We start from the raw sequence: 27,755 nt of genomic DNA, 5'->3' as shown, positions 1-27,755 counted from the left end.
AAACAAGGTTTTTCACCGTGTCTCGATGCACGGTACAATAATGAATCAATATTAATGCCAACACCAATCTAAAACAAAATGAGACAAAATGTTCACCCAACTACATATTGGCAAGCACAAACTGAGTGTGTTTTTCTGCCATGCAAATCCCTCCTGGTCACAGTGGTTGGCCCAATTGGCACAATACCATATCAACGCTGATGCCAAAAAATCCTGAAATCAAGACTCACCCTAAGGAATAGTGGAAAACCACGGCCATAGAAACCCACGGCAAAGTAATCAGGAGTTGGCCGCAGAATCTTCATGATGTTCTCGTAGAATGTCGCTTGCTCTTTCTGTGGGTAGACATGCAAAGCTGCTGGTTATTTACAATGAAATCTGAATTTTAGTCAAAATGTTTGCATCTTTATAGTTTTCCTACACACACGTGGGACTTCAGAGTCAATACCAATGTGTGACTTCAATGTCCAAGTGTATTGTTGTTGAGAAAATGATGATGGACCACTGCACTCTCTGTGGGTCTGCAACTTCCCACAGTTCTGTGAGACTTGCTGCTTTCTAGGATTTATACTTAAGTGTCCTTGGCACTTACGTGTCCTTGGCACGCAAATTACGCGACCTCGTGGTCATGTTGAGGCGCGCGGGCATCGAATGGCCGTGCGGAGCCGGTCCCACTAAGAAGCGCGGAGGGGTATGTAGTTGTGCGCGACATCACGCGGGGCTCCGAAATGTTTGTAGCGAACAAAACCTTCGTGCGACAACAGCCTGCCGCGGAAATATAGAAACATAGGAACATAGAAAATAGGTGCAGGAGTAGGCCATTCAGCCCTTCGAGCCTGCACCACCATTCAATATGATCATGGCTGATCATCCAACTCAGTATCCTGTACCTGCCTTCTCTCCGTACCCCCGATCTCTTTTGCTACAAGGGCCACATCTAACTCCCTCTTAAATATAGCCAATGAACTGGCCTCAACTACCCTCTGTGGCAGAGAATTTGGAACTGACGGCCAAAGTGGGACAGGCCCAAGACCCTGGCTCGACGCAACGTCTCACCTTCAACAGCAGGAGTAGCAGGCAAACGATCGCCGAACTCAGCCTGGGGCTCACGGCCGTTGCGGTCCAGATCCGCCACCACTTCTATTCCCAGAGCGGGGCCAAGAAAATTGAAGATGGACACAAAATGCAGGAGTAAACAAGCGGGACCGGCAGCATCACTGGAGAGAAGCAATGTGTGACGTTTCAGGTCAAGACCCTTCTTTTCAGACTGAAGAAGAGTCTCGACCTGAAACATCACCCATTGCTTCTCTCCAGAGATGATGCTGGTCCCGCTGAGTTAATCCAGCTTTGTGTCCATCTTCAAATGACGTCACGCGCTCCAGACGGCTGTGCGTAAGCATGTAATCGTGCCCGACCTTCACGGGACCATCTCGGCTCAACGCGACCACGAGATCGCGTAATTTGCGTGCCAAGGACACGTAAGTGGGACAGGCCCTTTAATGACATGAAGGGAATATTGTGATTTACTTTGAAATCCGAACAACTTGGAGGGTGATGTGCAGGAGATGGGCTTTCTCTGACGCCTGATGTCCTTCTTCTTCCTCCATGTAGCTGAGGATATGGGTTTAGGAGGTTCTTAGGAAAGAAGCCTTGGAAGTTGCAATGATACAATTTGTACATCATACCCTTTGTTTGCATACCCTGGGTTTGCAAACAAAGAATTTCACTGTGACTTGTCACTTGTGACAATAAAGTATTCAATTCAATTCAATTCAATTCAGCACATGCCTCAGTAATAGAGTACACTCAAGAATTATATTTTTGGATACTAAAACATGTAAAAAAAAAAGAAACTCTAGCTGAAGTGTAGTTGATGTAAACATTTAGCCATGATCTTGTGGAATGGTGGATCAAAGCGGTATAATTGTCGTGGTCTTCTTTGTCAAATTATTATATCATTAAGGACAGTGGGGAATTTCCCCTTGGACATATAGAATTATAGTGAAATGGAACAGAAACTATTCCCAACATCCAATTAACCCTGGGAAGATAGAATAAGTATTAAGAGATTTTGTTTTACCCAGCAACATTAAAGCTTCAATTGTTCGTTCGTGCTATATTTGTCATGTATGCAACTGCACAGTGGGAACCACCCCTGTATTGTGTGTGCATCATGCTTCTGTGGATGGTCTGTTTCAGAAATATATAACTCGTGCTGCTGATCAGACTGCAACAGTGATTTTAGGTGATTTTAATCATGCATCTTTTTGGTCTCATGTCCTATTTTCCTGAGGGATATGATTACTGGGAGCCCAGTATGTTCCGATTGCTTGCACTGAGTACTTTGCCGTCAAATATGACGATGGTTCCCAAGTTCCTGTTTCCCTTACCCTTCTGGACACAAAGATTCTAAGTTCTAAGAGTGTAGCTGGAGGAACATCCTTGTCCATTTAATTCAGTGAATACTAACACAACTACTCATGGATTTAGCAACCACTGCAACATCATTCAGTGACCACGGAACCAGCAAACAACAGCAGGGATGATGAGAAAATATATGCTGCCTAACATGTATCTGGCAGGCAGCAGGTCCCAGAGAAACATTAAGCTTTAGATCTTTAAAACATGTTTTTGGAACTGACAGTTTGAGAATTGGCATTTTGAAGCACTTTGTCACAGCAGCGTGCTCATGGAAACTTACCAGGTTCTGGCTGAGAAGCTCGTAGTCAAAAATTTCCATTTCAAACTGTTCTGCCAGCTCTTTGCAAAGGTTCAAGGCTTCCTCCCACATCTAAAAGAGAAGCAGTCTTATTAGCAAGTGTTCATTGAGATGTGACCGTTCTAGGTATTGGTGATTTAATGGAGGGCTGGTGGGTGTCCACATTAGTAAACCTTTCCTTTTCCCTTTACTGTTTTTACTCTATCGCTTGAGACAGAACGTACCTCTGACTAATGATAAAGCCCACTCTCAAATCAAAAGTGGGCGTTGGGTTGTACTATGTCCGGTACTCTGTGGCCACAACTACTTCAAATTTTGTGAGCATCAAACCAGCTCTTCATTTTGGAAAGACCAGTTGCATCGTAAGTCTGGAAAGGTCTCTTGCAATGAGGAGGGTGGCAGCAAAGGAGGACTCTGGGCCAAGATCAGTTTGGAGAGTCGTGGGGAATGGTCAGAAATCATGGCAAGAGTTGAGGGAAACAAGAGAAATCGGGAGACACAGGGATGCCCTCTTTTAACCTTTATCTTCAACTTGACCATAACATGAGTTAGTCTTCCAGTGTAAGGCCAACAGAAAAATGCATTCCTTTGGCTGTACACTGGGTGTACAGGCTCTCAAACTACTACTAAATAATAAACAAAGGAACAAGGCAAAGGTACTAGAATGTTGCCTGGGTTTCAGCAACTAAGTTACAGAGAAAGGTTGAACAAGTTAGGGCTTTATTCTTTGGAGCGCAGAAGGTTAAGGGGGGACTTGATAGAGGTTTTTAAAATGATGAGAGGGATAAACAGAGTTGACGTGGAAAAGCTTTTCCCACTGAGAGTAGGGAAGATTCAAACAAGGGGACATGACTTGAGAATTAAGGGACTGAAGTTTAGGAGTAACATGAGGGGAAACTTCTTTACTCAGAGAGTGGTAGCTGTGTGGAATGAGCTTCCAGTGAAGGTGGTGGAGGCAGGTTCGTTTTTATCATTTAAAAATAAATTGGATAGTTATATGGATGGGAAGGGAATGGAGGGTTATGGTCTGAGCGTAGGCATATGGGACTAGGGGAGATTATGTGTTCGGCACGGACTAGAAGGGTCGAGATGGCCTGTTTCCGTGCTGTAATTGTTATATGGTTATATGGTTATATGGTGAGGTAATTCACCCCAGCATCGAACTCGACATTCATCCCTTAATAAAAACCATTAAGCTAGATTATCTCATCAGCACCTTATTACATCTTGCAAGCCTTACTGAGTATAATTTAGTTACTGAATTTAATAGACGTTGTAAGCGATTGTATTTCAAAGCATTTTAATTGGCTAAGGTGATTTGAGTGCTGAGATTGTTTAGATTACTCTTCAAAGAGGTTTATCTTATATTTATTGCTTTCATTTATTATTAGTAAAAGGTGATATGAACATTTTTACCTTGGCTTACCCATTCTTTTTGTCAGCAAGGTTTTTCAGTGACTACCTTGAATAAATGGTTTACTGCTTCAGTCTGTTGTTACATTATCATGTGCATACAAGGTCATGCTTGCCAGGAATAGCAGTCCTTAGCACTTAGCTCAAGTTGAAATTACTGCTGAGATCCCTAATTGCATCACTCATGCTGGCTTGCACAGTTTGGGTGCAAAATTGTATCACGCGTGCTGGCTGACAGATATTGAGTGCAAAATTGTATTAACCATGCTGGTTGGCATATGCTTGGTCCAGAATTATATCACTCATGCTGGCTGGCACATGTTGGCACAATTGTTTCAATCACACTGCTTGGCATATGTTTGATCCAGAATTGTATTAACCATGTTGATTGGCATACGTTTGGTCCAGATTTGTATTAACCATGCTGATTGGCATATGTTGAATCAAAAATGCATCCTGAATGGTACGTTGGGTCTAAAAGCCTGCCTATTTTATTTGTTTTGTCTTCTGCTCCACCTAGTCTCTCTCCACAGGTCAGGAAAAGGACTCTATAGATCTGACCAGAGAATGATTTTCCTCTTTCTCTCTAACCTACACCGTATGTGGAGGATACCACAAATAGTACAATGAATGGGAGCATCTTTACAAAGTGACATGAAGCAATGAGAAGAAAGGTAAATAGAAGCACAAGAGAGCTGTGAAAAGCTGGGCATTTCTGTGCAGTGAACACAAGCAGGTAGGAACACACTTTCAACAGTGACATGGTCACCCTATCAGAAGCCTGAGGGGTTTATTCAACAGGTGAACTGTGATCCATTGAAAGAGCTGTGCAGTACTGTGAAAGTAATTGCAACCTTTGTCCCACTGACTTTCCGATGAGACATTGAACTAAGCTTCCATAGCCCCAGTTGAAGACAAGCTGAGAAGTTCTCTTGTATTGTGATAAATTTCCTCACTTTAGTGCATAACACAAACCTTTTCTTTATGCCTTTTGTGGGAACCTGGGCGCAGGTTGGCTTTCTTTATTTGACAATTTATTAGCAGCGATGCGCATTATAAGGTTCTAAGAAAAATGTAACAAGAGGAACAAAATGTCTTTCCTTTCTTTGAAACATTCATAATGAAGACATGTCCATAACCAATATCATTGGGTGTGAACTAGTCACAGTCAAGGAGTTAGGAGCATATCCTGCTAGACTTTTATAGGGACCATCTGATTGGAAGCAAGGCTGAGACATTTTCTGTTTTATACATTGATGGGGAGCCGGCCATTGCCGAAAACGATAGCATTTATTGCCCATCCCTTATTGCCTTTGAATTTGCGCTACAGTCGGACAGGAGGTAAAGAAGCACAAAGAATCACGCCACCAGGTTCGGGAACAGCTACTTTTCTACAACTGTTGAAACAAGGAACTGCAGATGCTGATTTACAAAAGAAGACACATAGTGCTGGAGTAACTCAGCAAGTCAGGCAGCATCTCTGGAGAACATGCATAGGTGATATTTCGGGACAGGACCCTTCTTCAGTCTGATTGTAGAGGGGAAAGAAAGTTGGAAGAGAGGGAACGCAGTACAAAGCCAGCGGGTAATAGGTTGATATAGGTGAGGAGGGCCTGGTAGATTTCTCGGTTGCTAATGCAGAAGATGAGGTGTTATTCCTCCAGTAGGTGTGTAGCCTCACTCTGGTGATTGAGGAGGCCCAGGGCAGATAGATAGTCTGGGCATGGGGAGTTAAAACGGTTGTGCAGTTGTTCGAGAAACTGATTGTTGTAGAAAAGTAGATAACTGAGTTACTCCAGCACTTTGTGTCTACGTTCCAACAACTATCAATTCCTTGAACCAACTGCATAACATTAATCCTACCACAAATATTGAATGGAACACGGTGGTCCATATCTTGCACTACCGTGAATACCATGGATTTAAGGGCCTGTCCCACTTGGCGATTTTTCGGTGACTGCCGGTATCATTGACTGACAGGTCATCAAAAAGTTTTGGCGTGATGACGTATGGCGCGCAGTGTTTTTTTCAAATGTCGCAACATTTTTTTTGTCGACGCTGGATTTTGAAATGTTCGAAATCTTTTGGCGACACTGATACGACGCCGGCAGTTGCCGGAAAAAAAACCCACCAACTGGAACAGGCCCTTCTTTACTGTTTTTGAATTTTGCAATAATATTTTTTAAATGCACAATCTTCTTAATTTGAGAAATATTATCTGTAATTTATGTATAATGTCTTGACGTGTGGTGTCTTCTCTCTTGTGATGCAGCTGCAAGCAAAATGCTTTATTGTAACTGTACCTCACCTCACCATAGTTGCGTATATGACAGGAAACTCGATTTGCCTTGACATGAACTGAATGACTACCAGGCCATTTTCCGAGGGCATTTAAGAGACAACAAAATTGGTTGGTCTGGAGTTACATAGAAACATAGAAATAGGTGCAGGAGTAGGCCATTCTGCCCTTCGAGCCTGCACCGCCATTCAATATGATCATGGCTGATCATCCAACTCAGTATCCTGTACCTGCCTTCTCTCCATACCCCCTGATCCCTTTAGCCACAAGGGCCACATCTAACTCCCTCTTAAATATAGCCAATGAATTGGCCTCTGAACATGAAGCCCAAATGGGGAAAGGTTTACAAATGTCATATTTTCTTCCAATATATAATGTCTCTTTGGCCCCTAAATTAATGCCAGTTTTCAAAGTAATCCCATCAATCCCCTTCTCTCATTTGTTTCTTTGCAACGTATTCTCCGTCACGTCAACCTCCAACTTTAAATGCAGCACAACTGCTGCTGATCTGGCAAGGTCCCCACCACAGTCACTTTCACTCACCTTTCCCTTGTCGAAGTAATTAATGATGGTTTTGTACAGGGTCTCCTTCAGCTGCCGCTGCGTTTGCGAAATGTGAAAATCTCTTGGCATAACGTGGGACGTACACTGTTCATCAGACCACTAAATCAGAAAATGAAAACTGGGTCAGCGTTACACAAACTCATATGTGTAAAGGAACCACTGTTGGGAAGACATTTGTTTTGACGCATTTTTTCAGAAGTTGTTCAATTTTACATATCTGTCCCAACAAAGAGTGCTAGCAATCACTGTACTTAAGGCTAGTGTTGCTTATAGACTTTAGAGATACAGCGCGGAAACAGGCCTTTCGGCCCACCGAGTCTGTGCCAACCAGCGATCCCCGTACACTCACACAATCCTACACACACTAGGGACAATATACAATTTTACAGAAGCAAATTAAAGAGGAAATCAAAGTTCTCGGAGAAAACCCTTGCAGATCACAGGGAGAACGTACAAACTCCATACAGACAGCACCTGTGATGGCAGAAGTGGTGCAGAAGTGGTGCTCACCTTTAGATTACCAGTGGCTTTCATTCCCCAGTCCACTCCCACTCTGAGCTTCAGTCTGTGACCCACTGCACTATTACAATGAGGCTAAATACAGGCTTCTGAAACAAAACCTTGTCTTATTACAAGCATGGCACAGCCTTCTGGACTCAATATAGAATTCTATGCTTAGGTTAATCAATTTTTTATTCTATTTTTTGTATCAGAACTGTCCATTTAGTTTTGTTTAGTTTAGAGATACAGCGTGGAAACAGGCCCTTTGGCCCACCGAGTCCGTGCCATGCAGGGATCCCCGCAGACTAACACAAGCCCACACACACTAGGGACAATTTACACTTATACCAAGTATACAAACCCAAGCCAATTAACCTACAAACCTGTACGTCTTTGGAGTGTGGGAGGAAACCAAAGATCCTCGGAGAAAACCCATGCGGTCACGGGGAGAACGTACAAACTCCGTACAGACAGCAGCCGTAGTCGGGATCGAACCCGGGTCTCTGGCGCTGCAAGCCCTGTAAGGCAGCACTGTGCCACTGTGCCATCCATCTGCCTGGCATCTGATTTATTTTTGCATTCATATACTCGCTGGGTATGTCCCACAGCCAAGCCACAATATACGGACAAAAAGCTTGATTTGATCCAAACTACTGCTCAACTCATAAACTCATATGATCTCAGCTTCTCAGAGATATTCTTTATTCAACCTATTCTTCCCCCACCCTTTCAGCATCTGAAATCTAACTTGTTTGCTCATTTCCCCAATCAAATGAAGGGTCCCGAATCTTAAATATTAACAGATTCTCTTTTTCCAGTTGCTGCCGGCCCGACGAAGGATTTCCAGTATTTTCTCATTTTATTTCTGCGAGAGAACAAAGTTGGTATCCTGGGAGAATTAATCCAAATGCCTGCTTTATTTTCCTCTGTCTCATATGTGCCAGTGAATCGATAGTGGAGCCTTGAAGTTGGATCAATCAATGATCTGCACCAGGCAGTAGTTCTTGAACAACCAAGAACAAAATGTTGCAGAGACAAATAAAATTCTCCCATGTCAAGAAGACCTCCTGTAACTATAATAATTCCACTCTACTATTTCATAAACTCTGTGCCTATAAATCTCATCTTCATATCAATCAAGGCCTTGGAGAATAGTGCCAATAAAATAAAAGACTATGATAAAAAAGAGATGAAATTATAAGGATATTTTTCATGTAGAACTCTTCTCTATGGTACCTTAATGAAATCTAACATGCCGTAACACAATAGTTAAGTTCCTTAGAAATCTCACATAATAGAGAGTCGCTTCACATCAGAATAAGTTATAGTTGCCTTCAAAACACAGATTTAAACAGATTTTTCCTCTTCATAATTGCATTTTAATCAGACCAACCCACGTAATTCAATTGTGTTTCCTTATCCATCAATCACATTATAACCAATTTGCACTGTGGAAATATGTGTGAAAGCAGAAATACTTGTATGTGTTTTAATTAGTCAGCTGTGAGGATGTGGACATTTCTTTAGAGTGAAGTCAGAACATGGAATGGTTATAGAGTTATAGAGACATAGAGTCATATAGCAAAGAGAGCTGCCCCTTGGCCCAACTCGGCCTTACTGAGCTTGCTGCCCACCTCCACAAATCTCATTTGCCCACATTTGACCATTATCCCTCTAAAACCTTCATATCCATGCACCTGAGTAAAAGTTAATTTACTACCGCTTCCACTTCCTTCTGACAGCTTATTCTATGTACACACAATAGTCTGTGTTAAAAAGTTGCCCGTCAGGATCCTATTAAAGGCCCTGTCCCACTTTCCCGAGTTACTCACGAACTCTCCCGAGTTTTCCCCTTGATTCGAACTCAGGGAATGTCGGGTAATGTTGGTAGCGAGTCCGTAGATGTTTCGTAGCGGCTCTTAATGCCAGCTGTAGGAACTCGGGGCATCAGGTAAGTCGGGACGTTTTTTCAACATGTTGAAAAATGTCCACGAGTTAAAAAAATAGCCCCGAGTACCTTTGAACGGCTGTTACTGTAATTCTCCGAGTTCGAATCAAGGGGAAAACTCGGGAGAGTTTGTGAGTAACTCAGGAAAGTGGGACAGGGCCTTAAATCTTTCCCTTCTTATTTTAAACCTATAGCGTTTGGCCCTTGATTCCCCAACTCTGGGGAAAAAAGACTGTGTTTTCATCCTATCTATGCCCCTCATTATTTTACACACCTCTATAGGATCACCCCTCAGTCTCCTGTGCTCCAAGAGAGAAAGACCCAGCGTGCCAAACCGCTCCCTATACTTTAGTTGCTTGAGTCCTGGCAACATATTCATGAATCTTTTCTGCACTCTTTCCAGATCATTAGCATCTTTTCTATAGGTGGGTGACCAAAACTGAACACTGTACTCCAAGTGTGCCCTCACTAACTTCTTGTATAACCACAACATAATGACACATTCTATACTCAGTGCCTTTACTAATAGAGGCCAGCATGCCAAAAGTGTCCATCACCACTCTGCCCACCTGTGAACCTGATCCAGGATCACCATGTGTGCTTGCCTATCAACATACCCAAAGGATCTTCCTCATGTGCCTTTTATTGGATCAGTCTGTACTTGTTAAATGTCCTATGGATGCCACAATTGATACCAATTTTAGTAGGGTTGTATTTGTTAGAACATTACCCTATTCACTGTGCATCTCCACTTTAGAGTCATTCCAGTTTCAGCTGGCACTCGAAACACTGATCCACTGATGAAGAGCCCATAGCAATCTCCTGAACCTAATCACACCCATAGGATACTGGTGCCAACTGACCATTTACCCACGTAAATAGGGTTAAAGCACATAAGAGATGTTCAGGAATCAAAACACATGGTGCTGGGTGTTAGTTGGAAGTGAATAGGTGATTGGAATTTGCTTCCCTAGATCGACATAGACATTTTGGGCTGAAGGACCTGTTCCTGAGCTCTATTATTCTATCACTATTGTTTCTGTCTCCTCAATGGTCAGTAAACATGCTTAGCCAGATAAATGTGCCTGCTTTCTGACATATTATGAGGTCATAGCAAAAAGTTGCCTTCAACCATGGCAGTATGCAAGGTAGTCACACAGTTACATTGCATGCTCAGTCCTATTGTCCAAAGCTGAATCTTTTATCATCTATCTTTCTTGACCACTAAGCGATTATTCTCCTTTGCATTCTTCCAGCACAGCTCTATAATTAATTTAATGTAACATAGAGACATAGAGTTGTACAGCACGGAAACAGGCCCTTCTGCCCAACTGTCCGTGCCGACCAAGATGCTTCATCTAAGCTCGTTCCATTTGACTGTTTGACTGATATCCCGATAAACCTTGGATGGACACAAAAACCTGAAGTAACCCAGTGGGTGAGACTGTCTGACCCGTTGAGTTACTCCAGCTTTTTGTGTCTATCTTCGGTTTAAACCAGCATCTGCAGTTCCTTCCGCCACATCCCTCTGAAATGTTCTTATCCATCTACCTATCCAAGTGTCTTTTAATTGCTGTTATAGTATCTGCCTCAACTACTTCCTCTGGCTACTCATTCCATATACATACCATCCTCTGTGAAAAAGTTGCCACTTAGATGTGAATAGGTAACTTAGCTGTCTTTAGAATAGGTGTCATGTTGGGAACATTCCATACCTTGAGCAGTTTAGCATGCAAGAGCAGGGTGTACGCAGCCTCGGTGTAGTTTTCACACTCCAGGTGCAGATCTCGAAGCTTGTACAAATATCTGTAGAGCACAAGCAAAACATTGAACAATGCTGAAGCTACTGTGTTTCCCTACATTGACCGAGCTGCAATTAACTTCAGAAATAAAAAGGATAAATTATATGATTTTGGATGGTTAAACTGATCAGTATTGTCAAAATAACATTCATTAGTGTACATGATTGTTCCCAAAGGGTGCAAGGCTCGGATAATGATTTGTAACAAGAATTTGTGGAGCAGCTTGTTAATAATTAGAAATTACTGTCACTGAAGCTGTTGTGTGAAGACCCTTATGTACTTATCTCATATTCCCGTCCCTATTTATGTAAAACGGATTATCACTACCACTAAAATGGCAGAGAGCAATCTAAAAATAAGTCATTGAGCAATCTGATAATATCAATAATATATAATATCAATAATCAATAATATCTGATAATATAAATCCATATCATTGTCCGTAACTGATTTTGCCTATTCTGGAAAATTCTTGGGTATCTACGAAAGAGTATAACCATTATTTCTGCAGATTAAATAAAAACAGACAATGTGGAAATTACTCAGCAGGTCAGGCAGCATTGGTAGAGAGAGAAACAGTCAACATTTCAGGTTGATGACCTTTCATCACATCTAATGCGGTGACATCAAGCACAAACTTATATGGCTTGTTTCATTTATCTCACTATGGAGGCTGTCTAAACTGTTGAACATTTTTCACATTCAAATCTAATTGTTCTTAATTTCTTGCAACATATAAGAAAGTTGTTGGCCCATCGAGTCTGCATTGGGTCTTACAGTTATCCCATTTCCCTATACTCCTTCACAAGCCCATCATCTCCCAGTGATTCTTCTACTATCCGCTCTTACTGTGGGTAGTCTACAGTGGCCAATTACCCAACCTGCTTGCAATTCTCGAAGATGTGGGAGGAAATTGGAATATCTTGGGGGGGGGGGGGAACTTTGCATTCACACAAGAATGTGTAACTTCCACATAAACTGCACGGTCGGTCAAGAGCAAACATGGGTTGCTGAAGTTATGAGTTAGCAAATGCACACTTCTACTTTGCAACAAAGTTCCAAAATTTTCAGCAGTTTAGCACACACCTCAGCAAGTTCCTTTTGTCCCTTTTATTCTCTTCTAGTTTCCCCTCCTACTCCCTTTCCCTTCTGCCATAGCTCATTTTATGAGTCTATATTGCATTTCTCTATCTCCTTATGCCATATAGCCAGAGGGTTGTAGAGTTGTACAGCATGGGAACAGGCCTATCGGCCCAACTCTTCCATGCCGCAGAAATGCCAAGCCACACTAATCCCATTTTCCTACATTTGTACCATATTCCACAGTACCTGTCTAAATGGTTTTCAAATGCTCCACCGCCTCCTCTACCAGCTTGTTCCCTATATCCACCAACCTCCTTGTAAAAAACTCTGCCCGTTTAGGTCTCCTTTAAATATTTGGCCCTTTTATCTTAAACACATATCCTCTAATTTTAGACTCCTTCACATTTTCAAAAAGACTGTGACTATCTCTCCTATCCAGGCCCTTCGTTATTTTTTAGTGGTTCCCCTCAGCCTCCTGCATTTCAGTGAGAACAATCTCAGCCAATCCATGCAACTAAAAAGTCGTTCACTCCAGGCGATATCCTGGTGAATCTCTTCTGAACTTTTTTCTAGCACCACCAGTTCCCTTCTGATAGTGTAGATGTGATGCATACAGTGTGTTGACCAGAGCTACACATATTGTTCTAAGTTTGGCCTAACCAATGTTTTGCACAACTGCAACTTGATGTGCCAACTCTTAGACTCAATACCTCTGTGCATGAAGGCAAGCAAACTAAATGTCTTCTTCGGAAGTTGACACAAAATGCTGGAGTAGCTCATTGGGTCAGGCGACATCTCTGGAGAAAGGACATAGGTGACGTTTCTGGTCGAGACTCTTTCTCAGACCCTGTCTGCAGAGATGCTGCTTGACCCGCTGAGACTCCAGCATTGTGTGTCTATCTTCGGTATGACCCAGCATCTGCAGTTCCTCCCTACACTAAATGTATTCTTCACTACCCTATCCACCTGTGCCATTATTAACAATTCTAAGATCTCTGCCAATTACCGCATATGTCTGGCCAGTATTAGATGACCCTAAGTACATCACTCCACACTTGTCTGGATTAAATTCCATCTGCCACCCTTCCACCCACTGATCAATGTATCTGCATTCTTAGCAATTATCTTCTTATTTTCAACTCCACCAATCTTCAAGAGATCACTAAATCTATTTAACAGCCCACAGGCATTCTCTTATAAGTCATTTATATAAATTACAAGTAACAAAGATCTCTGCACTGCTACTTGTGATACACCCCTGTTATAGAGTTGCAGTAAGAAAATGAAACCTCCACTAGTATCCGCTGCCTCCTATCACCAACCAAATTCCAGTTTCATAAATGACTTGGATTCCATGCCAACCCAAATTAATAATAGATTTGTTTTCTGGACGTGACAATGATTTTCACATGTGAATTGTACTGGGGTTTTAGCATTTTGTCGTATACGTATACATCAGTGATGAATGAAAGCAGAAGAAGAAATTAGTTTAGCTTAGTTTAGTTTAGAGATACAGCACGGAAACAGGCCCTTTGGCCCACCAAATCTGTACTGGCCAGCGATCCCTGTATATTAACACTATCCAACACACATTAGGGACAATTTACACTTATACCAAGCCAATTAACCTACAAATCAGTACATCTTTGGAGTGTGGGAGGAAACTGAAGATCTCGGAGAAAACCCATGCGGTCATGGGGAGAACATACAAACTCCGTACAGACAGCACCCGTAGTCAGGATTGAACCCGGGTCTATTGATGCTGTGAGGCAGCAACTCTACCGCTGCGCCACCTTGCCGCCCTTCTGAAATAAATCTCCTGAAATTGTAAGAAAATTAGGCAAGTTTGTTTCATGATTAACCCAAGAGCCTTACATACTGGAAAAGGATGATGAGAAATATGGCTAGCATAGTAAAGATAACCTAAAGATCTCATCAGATAGGTAACTGCTACTCCTGAGGAGATGAAACATTGTATGAAGACTAGAAAGAAAAGTGGATTACTGGTGAATTATGGTGAAAATATAAAATTTGCACGTAACCATTGTAAAGTGAATACATTCATTATAGACTTTTGAAATAGTGAAGTATATGCAAGCCCACACTTTAAGTGCTACCTCAGTATACCATGACAATGTCTGAAAAAACACCATCTTTAGAAAACTCGCCACTGGTGTATGAGATTTACTCTGTGTGTTTTCCTGATCTGAGCCATAACTAAGAGGGTGAATGGGTTCCCTTGTCTTTTGAAAATCTCTTCATGATTCAAGTTCAAGTTCAAGTTCAAGTGAGTTCAAGTGTGTTTATTGTCCTGTGTCCCTGATAGGACAATTAAATTCTTGCTTTGCTTCAGCACACAGGACATAGTAGGCATTTACTATAAAACGTATCCTATATACTTCTTATCCTACTCCTGCTCCAAGGACCTCCTCTTCTTGGGTAGACAAGAACCCAACCTTCTACCTTGTCTACCTTCGATTTAAACCAGCAATCTGCAGTTCTTTCCTACACATTCTGACCACATCTTCTTGCTTGGCACTGCCCTGAGTATCCATATGTCAGTTCCCTTTTACCAGGAAATATAATTGCAAACTCCTGTTTCTCTTTATTTAGACTGTTGGGCATTACTTGAAAAAGGTGATTGCAAGTATTCCTTCCACTAAGGGCCTGTCTCACTTGGTTGTCGTTTGCACGCCATATACGCGACCTTCAAAAATGTGGTTGTCGCTTTGTGACGCACGGGTAGCGTGGGACGGGCGCATGGAGAGGGATGGAGGAGTGTGGAGGTGAGCGTGGCGCTCCAGGATTTCGTGCTGCACGAAATCCTCGCTCGCTGATGCATTCGTACGCATGCTGATGCATTGGCGTCACACACTGACATCCCGACGTCTCACATGTATCTCGTGGTGACGCATGGTTACGTCACTGTGTGTAACCATGCGTTGCCGCGCGCCGCTGGGTATTCTAATGACTTCACGCGCATCAGACGGCATGATGACACGTGATATGCGCGCGACGTCCCTCATAATGACGCGTCAACCTATTTTATATATGATGCGTAAATGAGGCGCAAATGACGGCCAAGTGGGACGGGCCCTTTAGCCTCCCTCACACCATCACGTCACTTCCCCATCTGAGGAATTCAAAGACATCATCATCATGTAAAAAATTTGGAAGAGAACATGGGCTATAATATTTTGTTTAGTTTAGTTTAGAGATACAGCACGGAAACAGGCCCTTCGGTCCACCGAGTCCACACCGACTAGTGATTCCCATACACTAACACTATCCTATACACACTAAGGCGATTTTTTAAAACATTTCTTGTACCAAGCCAATTAACCTACAAGCCTGTACATCTTTGGAGTGTGGGTAAAACTAAAGATCTCAGAGTAAAGCCATGCCAGTCACAGGGAGAACAAACTCTGGCCAGACAGCACCCATAGGCAGTGTTGCCACTGTATGAACTAGGACAAGATAATCTGACTCTTGCGGGGGAATGGAAAAGGCAAGTAAAAGGCTAAATCTTTGGCAGAAAATGAAATCTAATGCCAAAACAGCTTTGTCCAATGTCTAGGTAATCACTTGCCCTGGCCCACAACGCCATTGTTATCTTCTACTGAACCACTCCTCAGGTATCTAAAGCCAAAGCGAACATGAAACACATCTCTGCAAATCATTCTCAAAATTCAACTCTACCATCCCACACTATGAGTTCCAAAATGTGCCAATGCCAACAGATTCCATCTGAAGTTCCATACTTAAAATGCGTGGGAAACGACAGCAGAGGCTGGTTTACACCAAAGATAGTTACAAAATGCTGGAGTAGCTCAGCGGGTCAGGCAGCATCTCTGGAGAAAATGAATAGGTGACTTTTCGCGTCAAAAGCTGTGAATCAGGGGGGTAGGGAAACTGGAGGTATAAAAAGGTGCTTAAAATGTTTGATTAATGTTTGGTACAGTGGAAAATAAGGTTCACAAGCTAAGCAAAGAATATGATGTTAATATACAAGAGGGATTTGCCTTGTGAAAGAGAAAGATCACCTCAATCTTTCAGTGCATGGAGACTTTATTTCCACAACGTTCTTCTGGATGCCTTCTATTATTCAATCTTGACACTTCTCTTTAGTTATGTGAAGGTTTGGGGATTATACTCCAGGATTAATTCCACTGGATGTTAACTGCTTCCGAATTTGTTACATGGAAGGTCGTTAATGGGTCACATAACTTTAATAAATGTGAAGCATTCTATATACTGATCTAAAAGTCTCTTAAACACCACTATTTTAATTACTTCCACCACCGCCTCTGGCAGTGGTACCAAACACCTCTCACTATATAGGTGGGCGGCACAGTGGTGCAGCGGTAGAGTTGCTACCTTACAGCGCTTGCAGTGCCAGAGATCCGGGTTCGATCTATGGGTGCTGTCTGTACAGAATTTGTACCTTCTCCCCGTGACCTGTGTGGATTTTATCTGAAATCTTCAGTTTCCACCCACACTCCAAAGATTTATTGGTTTGTAGGTTAATTTGCTTGGTATTAATGTAAATTGTTCCTAGTGTGTGTAGGATAGTGTTCGTGCATGTGGATCGCTGGTCAGTGCAGACTCTGTGGGCTAAAGGGCCTGTTTCTGCACTGTATCTCTAAACTAAACTAAAATAAACAAAAAGCATAAGTGTAAAACAACTTTCCCCACACATCTCCTTTAAACTTTCCCCCTTTCACTTTAAGCTGTGCCCTCCAGTATGGCCATTTCCATCCCGGGAAAACAATGTGATCATCTATTCTATCTATGCCTTTCATCATTTTATAAACGTATTGCGATGCCCTTTAATCCAAGCAACATCCTGGTAATTCAACTCTGCACCCTCTCGAAAACCTTCACAACATAGAGTGACCAGAACTGTACAAAATACTGGAAATGAGGCCCAATCAAAGTCTTAGGCGATTTTCGGGGCGACTACAGGCAACTGCCGCAAAATTTTCAACATGTTGTAAATTTTTGGGCGACAGAGGCGACAATCTTTGCAGTCGTAGGATGTTGACATAGGTGCTGTCGTAGGTTGTTGCCAGGTGTCGTAGGTGAATTCCATTAAAACTAGTCCCTGGCAGTCGCCAAAAGAGTCTGTTAAGTGGGACAGGCCCATTATAAAGCTACAACATAACTTCCTGAATTTTGTACTCAATGCCCTAGCCAATGAAGACAAGCACACTAAACACCTTTGTATACATTTCCAGGGAGCAATTGACGTATCTCAAGATGACTTTGAACATCAATGCTGTTAAGGGTCTTGGCATGAACAGTAGATTTTGGCCTCACATTTGACCTCCCAAAGTGCAATAACTCACACTAGCCCAGGTTAAACTCCATCTGGTATTGGTATTGGCTTCGTATTGTGACATGTATTGATATGCAGTGAAAAGCCTTTTGTGTGCTATTCAGGTAAAACATACATACATTAGTACAATCAAGCCATGCAGAATATAGTGTTACAGCTACAGAGAAAGTACCGATAAAAGAAATAGTGTAAGGGCTGCAATGCGGTAGAATGGGGGTTGAGGAATACCCCCTTGGTATATAAGAGGTCTGGGCAAAAGTCTGATATCAGCAGGGAATAACTTTTCTTGGACCTGGTGCACATGCTTTCAAGCTTTTGTGTCTTTTGCCCGATGGGCGATGAAGGAGGGAATGCTCTTTTAATTTATTGGCTGCTCTCTAGTAAGCTCTCTATCTCATTCATGTATTCCATCTCATCATTGTTCAAGATCCAGCCCACCATTGTGGTATCATCTGCAAACTTATAAATGGAGTTAGAGTAAGAATTTGGCTTCATAGTCGCAAGTTTATAGGGAGTATAGTAAAGGGCTGATATAGTCCAGCAGGGCGTCGATGTTGGCAATTCCAGTGGAGGATGTTTATTTTCACAGATTGTGGTCTTTGGGTCATGGAGTCAAGGATCCAGTTGCAGAGTAGGGTGCTGAGTCCTAGGTTCAGGAGATGGGAGATGAGTTTGCTTAAATTTATGGTGTTGAAGGCAGAACTGTCGTCCATGAAGTTGATGTAGTCAACGCACATATGTGTTCTTGTTATCCAGATGTTCCAGGGATGTGTGTAGGGCCAGAGACATGCCATCTGCAGTGGTTCAAGGTTGACCTGGAGGCTGGAATTGATATGCTCCATGCCTTGCATCTAAAAGCATTTCACGATGTTGGAATGTCAGAGACATCAGAAGGTGGTCATTTAGGCATGCAACTTGCTCTTGCTTGAGGCAAGTTAAGGCAACTTTAAAGCAACTTTAAGGCAAGTTAAAACATCTTGCTCTTAAAACATCTTGCTGACCTCTCTGTATTCTCTTCGATGTCATTTATATATATCGTAAACAACAGAGATCCCAGCACTGATCTCTGCAGAACACTACTGGTCATAGACCTCTAGTCAGAACGACACTGTTCCATCATTACATAGAAACATAGAAACAAGGTGCAGTAGGCCATTCGGCCCTTCTAGCCTGCACCGCCATTCAATATGATCATGGCTGATCATCCAACTCAGTATCCCGTACCTGCCTTCTCTCCATACCCCCTGATCCCCTTAGCCACAAGGGCCACATCTAACTCCCTCTTAAATATAGCCAATGAACTGGCCTCAACTACCCTCTGTGGCAGAGAGTTCCAGAGATTCACAACTCTCTGTGTGAAAAAAGTTCTTACCCTCTGCCTTCTCTGGCTAAGCCAGTTCTGAATCCAAATGACCAAGTCATTAACAGATGTGGAAACAATGGCAATATTTGTAAACAAGAATTGAAGTGTTAAAATCAAAGTGTTCTGAGACTCAGAACCGAGGTAGCGTTAAGTAAAGATAATTGACTTAAAAAAAACCATTGCAATTATCAAGAGTTCAAGAGTTCAAGAGACATTTATTCTCACATGCACCAATTGGTACAGTGAGATTTGAATGACCATATAGCCATACGAATAAAAATAACACAATCACGATAGAATTTAACATGAACATCCCCACACAGCAGAATCAACGTTTCCCACATTGAGGGGGCAATAAAGTTCATTCCTCTTCCTCTTTGCTCAACCGTTGTCGGGGCCTTTGAACCCTCCGCAGTCGTCGCTATGGGCAGCCCAATTTTTCAGGTCCTCTCGCAAGGATGATCGGATCTCCGGCGTCGGAACGGAGAACACTCTCAGTGGCTTGGAGTTTCCGAATCGGCCATCCCTACCGGAGACCGCGGGTCCTGAAGTCCACAGGCTGAGCTGGACGGAGCTCCAACACTGGTGATCCTCGGCAAAGATCCCAGGCTCCACAATGTTAAAAGACAGGGCCGCCCGCGGCTGGAAGCTCCGCATACCACAGCTCCACGATGTTCAAGTCAGCTGGCCCAACACTCCGGAGCCTCAACGCGGCGATCCCCGGTAAGGCATTGCCCGCTCCGCGATGGTAATTCAGTGCTGCGCCGCTGTTGAAGCTCTGGCCGGTCTCCGGCAGGAAAGGCCGCGCCAATCCAGATGGAAGGCAGCGAGGTGGGGAGCGAAGATGCGATTCGGAGAATAGACATATCCCGACCAGGAAGTGTCATGGAAACGGTTTCCCCCTTCCCCTCCCCACCTCCCCCACACAAAAAAAGACTAAGAAACCGCCAGGAACAAACTTTTAAACAGACTAAAAATAACAAAAAGGGTGAAAGGACAAACGGACTGCTGGAGAGGCTGCCGCACATGGCGCCACCCGAGAGGTTATGATTAAGAGAGAAAAATAATATTTGGTTCTCTGAGCAAATTAACTTCATAACAGAATTATCGTGAATGTTCTGAATTTGGAAGCCAATCTATTTCTTCACATACATCGTGGAGAAAGTAAGAAATAAAAAGCTTGAACTGAAAGGCTGCAAACGTGAAAGATTAAGCAATAGATTTAGGTTCTGAAGATTTCACTCTTGGGAATGGAATTGACAAAGAAGCTCAGTTTCTGAAGGGCAGAGCTGGCTTGAGGAGTCTTGTGGATTATTCCTGCTGTGATATTCTCATGAACTATGGTACAAACTGAGATTAGTGGACCTAGATTTGTGGTTATACCAGGCTGTTGGAGAATTGATATGCTTCAGGAGTGGACGGTCAGAAACAGGGCAACTGTATACCTCTCCTAATTGCCTGACTCTTTGTTGACGTGAGTGGATTGCTAACACACTGTGGTTATCCTGACTGAATTGCTGAATTGCCGAATTAGCTATCAGGAATTTAAGTTCAGGGTATCAAAACATTAATCAATCAATCAGATTTATTCATCACATACACCATAAAGTGCAGTGAAGTGAACTTGCCAGCAGCGGTACAATCAAAAAGAACACACAATACACAATAAAATTTAACACAAAAATCCACCTCAGCATTCTTCACTGTGGTCGGGGCCATGAACCTCCGCAGTCGCTGCTGCGGGCGGCCAGATGTACAGGCCCTCTCTTCCGGAAGGTAAGTACCGAATCGGTGCTTCCCTACCAGAGACTGCGACTTCAAGATGATGTAGGCCGCAGGCCGGCGGTCGGAGCTCTTCTCCAGGGATCCCCAGCGAGGGATCCCAGGCTCCGGACACCGCACCCGCGGCTAGAAGCTCAGCAGTACTCGGCTTCAAGATGTTGTAGGCCGCAGGCCAGCGGGTCGGAGCTCTTCTTCTCCGGGGATCCCCAACGAGGGATCCCAGGCTCCGGACACTGCACCCACGGCTAGAAGCTCAGCAGTACTCGGCTTCAAGATGTTGTGAGCCGCGGGCCGGCGGATCGGAGCTCTTCTCCGGGGATCCCCAACGAGGGATCCCAGGCACCGGACACCGCGATCGGATTGGGAAGGTATCAAGAAGGGTATATTCACAGGCTCAGGTTTTCCAAGGTGGTCGCTACTGAGGTGTTTGGCAATCTATAGGAAGACTGCTATGTCTGGCCCCTCTTGGAGATGAATGTCACCTTGACTCAACGTCCTCACTACAATCTATTTCCAAATTTGCTTTAACTGATATGTGCTATCTCCTGATTTGCTGCTCACCGCTGCATCAAAGCTGCATCATAGATCATGCACATATATTCCATCCTGTTGTGCTGATTGTAACTTCTATCTCTAGGTTACCTCTACTGTGACCTTCGGGTTCAAGAACAGCTTCTGCCCAGCAACCATCAGGCTTTTGAAACAGACTGCACAGCCTAACTGCAGTCCTACCTCAGCTACAAGCTACTATGAAGTTTTTGTAAGAGTCGCTCTGGGTACTTCAGCTAGCACTGATATGGTCCAGTTCACCGGTATAACCTAAAATGTATTGTTATTATTATTGTTTATTTTATATTTATTTGTGGTGTTGTTGCAGTAATGTGCTTGAGAGAACTGCAGAAGTAAGAATATCATTGTTCTGTTCCTGGTGCAATTGACAGGACACAGTCTTGATCACGGATTCACTTGCATTAACATCACAGTCAACACCCTTGACTTGACACAGTCAATCACATAGGCTTGCTTGGAATCACATGTAGGCTGGGTTGGGTAAAGAAACAGCTTTCTCATCTAAATGATATTGGTGAAACCAGATGTGTTTTTCAACCATCCAGTAGGTTTTAGATTTCCAAAGTTCCAGTTAGTTTTTTCTCGCACATTCCTGATTATGATGGGGAATTTTAATTCCAGAACTAGCTTGGATTGGGGCCAGCACATTGACACAGCTCATAGATCTGCAACCTCACAGTTCCTTATAGTGCTGTCTGTATAGAGTTTGCATGCTCACCCTGTGATTACATGTATTTCTTCCAGTTTTCTTTAATGTCCCAAAAGCATGCACTTTGGTAGCTGAATTGGCTATTGTAAACGGTTCCTAGTTTATATATAACCTATTCAGTCACAGAGGGGCTGATTGGTAGTTGGCATGGACTTGATGGGCTGAAGAGCCTATGGCCATGCTGCATTGCGTTGTCTCTGTACTGTACACTGACAATGACAATTAAAATTGAGTCTGAATCTGAATCTCTTTGATCTACGACAGGTCTCTGGATTACTGGCCCAGTAGTTTAACTGCAATGCCAACAACATATCTATAGTGTTAAAGGGTTGTACAGAGGAAGCAAGTAATCTCAACAATGCAATATTGACCAGGATGTATGTTCTTATCAAAATTATTTAGGAAACAAAAATTGTCCAGAACATCGGCTCTTTAAGTAATAGCAAGGAACACCCTGCATCTTTCTGAATGGCCAGAAAAGATTTGGCTGAAATGCCATGGGCAAAGCAGTATCTCTGACAATGCTGCACTCCTTCCTAGCTGCACAGACATATTGGCCTGAAATAGGTGTCCTCAAAGCATGGGACTGATTTTGAAACACTCAGATTCCACAGTCACACAGAATGCCACAGGGATCATTCCCTGACACTCTGAGAAACAGCCTTGGACCTGATGTTGAGAATTTATTGTGTAAAGCTAACTATCCTTGATCGGATTTTGTTGGCTTTACCTTGTACTGAATGATATTCCCTTACTATGTATCTATATACTGTAAATGGATTGATTGCAGTCATGTATTGTGGTTCTGCTAACTGGATAGCACGCAACAAAAGCTTTTCACTGTACCTCAGTACACGTGACAATAAACTAAACTGAACCTAGTATTCAACTCAACTTCATTAAAAAATCTGTCTTGTTATTAAGTACATTTCAACAGAGTGGTGAGGGAGAAGGTCAACAGAGTTACAGACTCTTAGTCAGTGTTATTCTCCAGGATTCAACCTTCTTCAGTATATATCTAGATAGGCATCTTCCACTTCCTTACTGTGCTGCTGTACCTTAGCCCATCCAGCCACAAGAGTGCATTATTGGAGAATTTAGGTGAGGACATACTGGGCTAATTTCCAGCTGTCCTACCCAAAGACTACAGCTGAAGTCTTGGTCAAGCGTAGACTTAAGTGTGATTGGATATGGGCGAGACGGTGGAGATTCTGGAGCCATCCTTGACCTTCAGGTCAAAGGACCAGCATTGACCCTTGTGGCTGGTAATATAATAGGGGTTGGGTTGAAAATAAACAAAATAGACAATTCCAACAACACACAGGAACTTTTGAAAAAAACATTACAAAGTAGAGAGCAATTTCACTTGTTTAGATTCAATACCTAAGAGTGATTACAAGGCAGTAATCTAATTGAAAGGTTCCAATTACATTACAAACCATGGCAGCAAAACTCCAATATGTTCCACCTGAGTGCATGAATTAGATTATGGTCTTTGTACAGCGATCTTATTGATGACTAATATACACAGCTTCAGCTCCATGTGGGAGTTTAATTTTAGTTTGGGCTGAAGCAGACTCCAACAGTTAGCTACCCATCCCCATGCAAATGTTACTTCCGGGATCTGTCAGAGAATGTGCTGGTAGCAGCTGATGGGAAAATGACTTAGTCAGGTAGGACACAATGCATTGATTCATCCAGACTACACCACAGAGTTGTAGTATGTAGTATCACAATATGGACTTTCTCTAATGTGACGAATAGTAGATCATAACTGTTGCAGAATTCAGAGATGGTGGATATGCGGTATCTGCCCGCCTGGTCCAGCGTCTCCATCCGCGGCATCGGAGCCTCACCAACGCCGGGCGGGAGTGGCTGAATCTGAACCCAGCGGCTGTAACCCCAACACCAGACGCCGCTGCAGCGGGGTCCGCTCCCCTCGCCTCCCCCTGCCGCCGGGGCCCAAGCCATCTTCCACCCACGCCGCCCCCGCTGGGCCCATGCCACCCTCGTAGACCCCTGCTGGGCCCACACCACCTCCGCTGACCACCGCTGGGCCCACGCCACCCCCACTGACCCCCGCTGGGCCCAAGCCCACACCACCCCACTGGGCCCACACTAACCCCGCTGGGCCCATGCCACCTTCATCTTCGTTCCCTCCCCCTGGGGGGGATGTGGGAGGGGGAAGAGAGAGAGGGGAAGGGAGGGGAGAGAGAGATGGGGGAGGGAAGAGGAAAAGTGGGATTATCTTTAGTGGGATTTCAAAATTAAGGTAGGTTTTAGAGCTATTATATTTTCTCCTCCATATGAATAATTTTAAACAATATCAAATAATATCAAATAATTGGAACTGCTTTGTTTCCTTGATAATAATACTGAAAAATATGAATTCCATAGTTTGTGACATAAATATACATTTTAATGGGATCATTATATACAGATGTAACATTTCCATTTCGAGATCGGGGGGAGAGGGGGGGGGTTGGGGGCAAATATGCGTCAAGCCGATAGCCTAATCGTTAAAGTGTTAAAAGATAGCCTAATCGATAAAGAGCTGAGAAGAGGAAACGGAGCTGCCAAGGAAAGCTACTCTGAGAAGTTGAGGAGCAAGTTCTCAGCTAGTGAATCTTCTTCAGTTTCGAAGGGCATGCAAGAAATCATCAGCTATAAGAGGAAAGCCCCCCACTCTTTGGACAATCGTCAGCTGACGAACTACCTGAATGAGTTTTACTGCAGGTTTGAAAATCAGAAACGTAACCCTGGTACCCCTCCCCAACAAACACAGCCAGACCCCAGTCTGCAAAGAATGGACCCTGCACCCTCTCCTTCCCATTCACCACCTCACACCTACTTAAGGCAAGACTCCAGTAATGAAAAGAGTGGACCCTTTCCCACCCCCACCAACACTTCACACCCAATTACTCATTTTTAACCAGTCCTTGCAAAGATGCACTGACCCTGCCTGCTTCAAAGTCTCCACTATTGTCCCTGTACCCAAAAAGGTAAGGATTACTGGTCTTAATGACTACAGGCTTGTCGCACTGACCTCTGTAGTCATGGAGACCGTTGAAAGGCTTGTGCTGGCCAAGCTGAAAAATATCACAATCCCTCTGCTGGACCCTCTGCATTTTGCATATTGGGCCAATAGATCTGTGGATGATGCAGTCAATCTGGGCCTACACTTCATCCTCCAGCACCTAGACCGCCAGGGGACCTATGCAAGGAGTTCAAGAAGGTACTGCAGATGCTGGAAGATCGAAGGTACACAAAATTGCTGGAGAAACTCAGCGTGTGCAGCAGCATCTATGCAGCGAAGAAAATAGGCGACATTTCGGGCCAAAACCCTTCTTCAGACTGATCGGCGACGTTTCGGGCCGAAACCCTTCTTCAGACTGACCTATGCAAGGATTTTGTTTGTTGATTTTAGCTCTGCATTCAACACCATTGTACCAGAGCTACTACGCTCCAAACTTTCTGAGTTGACTGTGCCTGAACCCCTCTGTCGGTGGATCACCAGCTTCCTGACAGACAGGAAGCAGGATGTGAGACGGGAAAGCTTTTCTTGGACCCGCAAATGCTAAGCATAGGAGCACCGCACGATGCGTACTCTCCCCTCTCCTCTACTCTCGCCACACCAATGACTGCACCTCCACAAACACCTCTGTCAAGCTTCTCAAGTTTGCGGATGACACAACCCTGATTGGACTGATCCAGGATGGGGATCTCTGTACTCTTTTCAATTAGACATCTTTCCTATAACATGGTGCCCAGAACTGAACTCAATATTCTAAATGCGGTCTCACCAATGTCTTATTCAACAGCAACATGATCTCACAACTTCTATGCTCAATACTCTGCCTGATGAAGGCCAAAGTGCCAAAATACATTTCGACCACCTGATATACCTGCAACACGACCTTCAAGGAACCATGCAACCATCAACCATTCCTCTGCCCACCTGGCTAATTGATCCAGATCCTGCTGCAATCTTTCACAACCATCTTCACTATATTCAAAACCACTCACATCTGTATCATCAGCAAACTTACTAATCTTGCCCTGTTCTGTGACGTTTCACAGAGTGCTGGAGTAACTCAGCGGGTCAGGCTGAGTATGGAGGTTGGGAGGTCTGTGAAACGTCACCTATTCATATTCTCCCCAGATGCTGCCTGACCCGCTGAGTTACTCCAGCACTTTGTGTCTATTTTCCCTTCACCCATCTGCCCAAGCCTACTCTCCCCCCTCCTTTCCTATGTTCCTTTCCACCCATAAACCTTTCTCTGCCTTTACATTTCACTACTCTTTCAAATCTGCTCTACTTATTTACATTCATTTTTCTTCTTAAATTTTTAGTCATAAAATGATGCAGTGTGGAAACAGGCCCTTCAGCCCAACTTGCCCACACCGACCAACATGTCCCATTTAAACTAGTGCCACTCACACGCGTTTGCCACATATATCTATCTAAATCTGTCCTATCCATGTACGTGTCCAAATGTCTCTTAAACAGTAGGATAGTCCCAGCCTTAACTACCTCCTCTGGCAGCTCGTTCCATACACCCAGCACCCTTTGTGTGAAAACGCTACTTCAGATTCCTGTTAATTTCTGAAATATTGGTCATAAATTTGGTGCAAAAATGCTCCAAAATAAGGCTCAGAATGCATCAGAGAGCATCTAAAACCCCACAGCTTCCAGGGCCATTAAGCGGGTCCTGGACCCCGGCATCGAGGGACCTCATGCTTCGCGCTCATGATGTGCGCAGCGCGCACACTATTTCACATAAAAAATGTTGTAAACCTATCATGCCCCTTTTTGGAAAGCTTCGTACAGGCCTGAGACCATAAAACCATAATGCATGGGAACAGAATTAGGTAATTTGGCTCATCATGTCTACCCCATCATGGCTGATACATCTTCTCCTCTCAACCCCATTGTCCTGCATTCTCCCCGTAACCTTTCACACCCTTAATAATCAAGAACCTCTCAATCTCTGCTTTAAAAATACCCAATGACTTTGCCTTCACAGCCGTCTGTGGCAATTAATTCCACAGATTCATAACCTTGTAGGTTGTAGCTGAAGAAGTTCCTCCTCATCTCCATTTCAAAGATATGTCCGTTTACTTTGAGGCTGTGCCCTTTGGTTCTAGAGCATGAGACGATGAGACATACAAGGAGAATTAGCCATTGAGCCCATCGAGTCTACTCTCCATCCAATCATGTCTGATTATTTTTTCCCTCTCAACCACATTCCCCTGGCTATTCCCCATAACTTTCAATTCCCTTATTATGCCAATGCCAATGCCAATCTCTGCTTTAAAAATACCCAACGACTTAGTCTCCACAGCTGCCTGTGGCAATTAATTTTACAGATTCACCACCCTTGCCTTGTCTTGCCTACCAGCAAATGGACCTTTTGGGAATCCTGTACTAACACTCCCCAGTCTCTTTGCACCTTCAATGCACCAAACTCTCCCCAAACTGGAAACATCCTTTCCACGTCCGCTCTGACTAAGTCTTACATTATCCAATAGGTTTCAATATGATTCCCCCACCAAAGAGATTAATACATTAAAAACTGATAAGTAGTGACAGAAAACAGAGAACGAGAAAAAAGCAAATGGTAGCAGGATGGTTCAACTGTCTCTGTAGAGAGAAAAGCAAAA

At 43.5% G+C, this 27,755-nt stretch overlaps 1 protein-coding gene across 1 annotated transcript in view; it reads right to left on the bottom strand.

Annotated features, from left to right (window-relative positions):
* Positions 1-27,755, bottom strand: part of LOC129701436 (dedicator of cytokinesis protein 2-like) — a 671,641-nt gene that overhangs the window by 94,463 nt on the left and 549,423 nt on the right. Inside the window, exons 37-40 of the mRNA XM_055642616.1 lie at positions 11,160-11,250; positions 6,975-7,094; positions 2,702-2,791; positions 231-335 (exon numbers count right to left, since the gene is read on the bottom strand). Coding sequence (XP_055498591.1) covers positions 231-335; positions 2,702-2,791; positions 6,975-7,094; positions 11,160-11,250 — 406 coding nt within the window. The remainder of the gene's footprint in view (positions 1-230; positions 336-2,701; positions 2,792-6,974; positions 7,095-11,159; positions 11,251-27,755) is intronic.

The sequence above is a fragment of the Leucoraja erinacea genome, chromosome 11 (assembly GCF_028641065.1).
Source record: "Leucoraja erinacea ecotype New England chromosome 11, Leri_hhj_1, whole genome shotgun sequence".
Classification (NCBI taxonomy): Eukaryota; Metazoa; Chordata; class Chondrichthyes; order Rajiformes; family Rajidae; genus Leucoraja; species Leucoraja erinaceus.
This window is presented reverse-complemented; position numbering and strand designations above follow the sequence as displayed.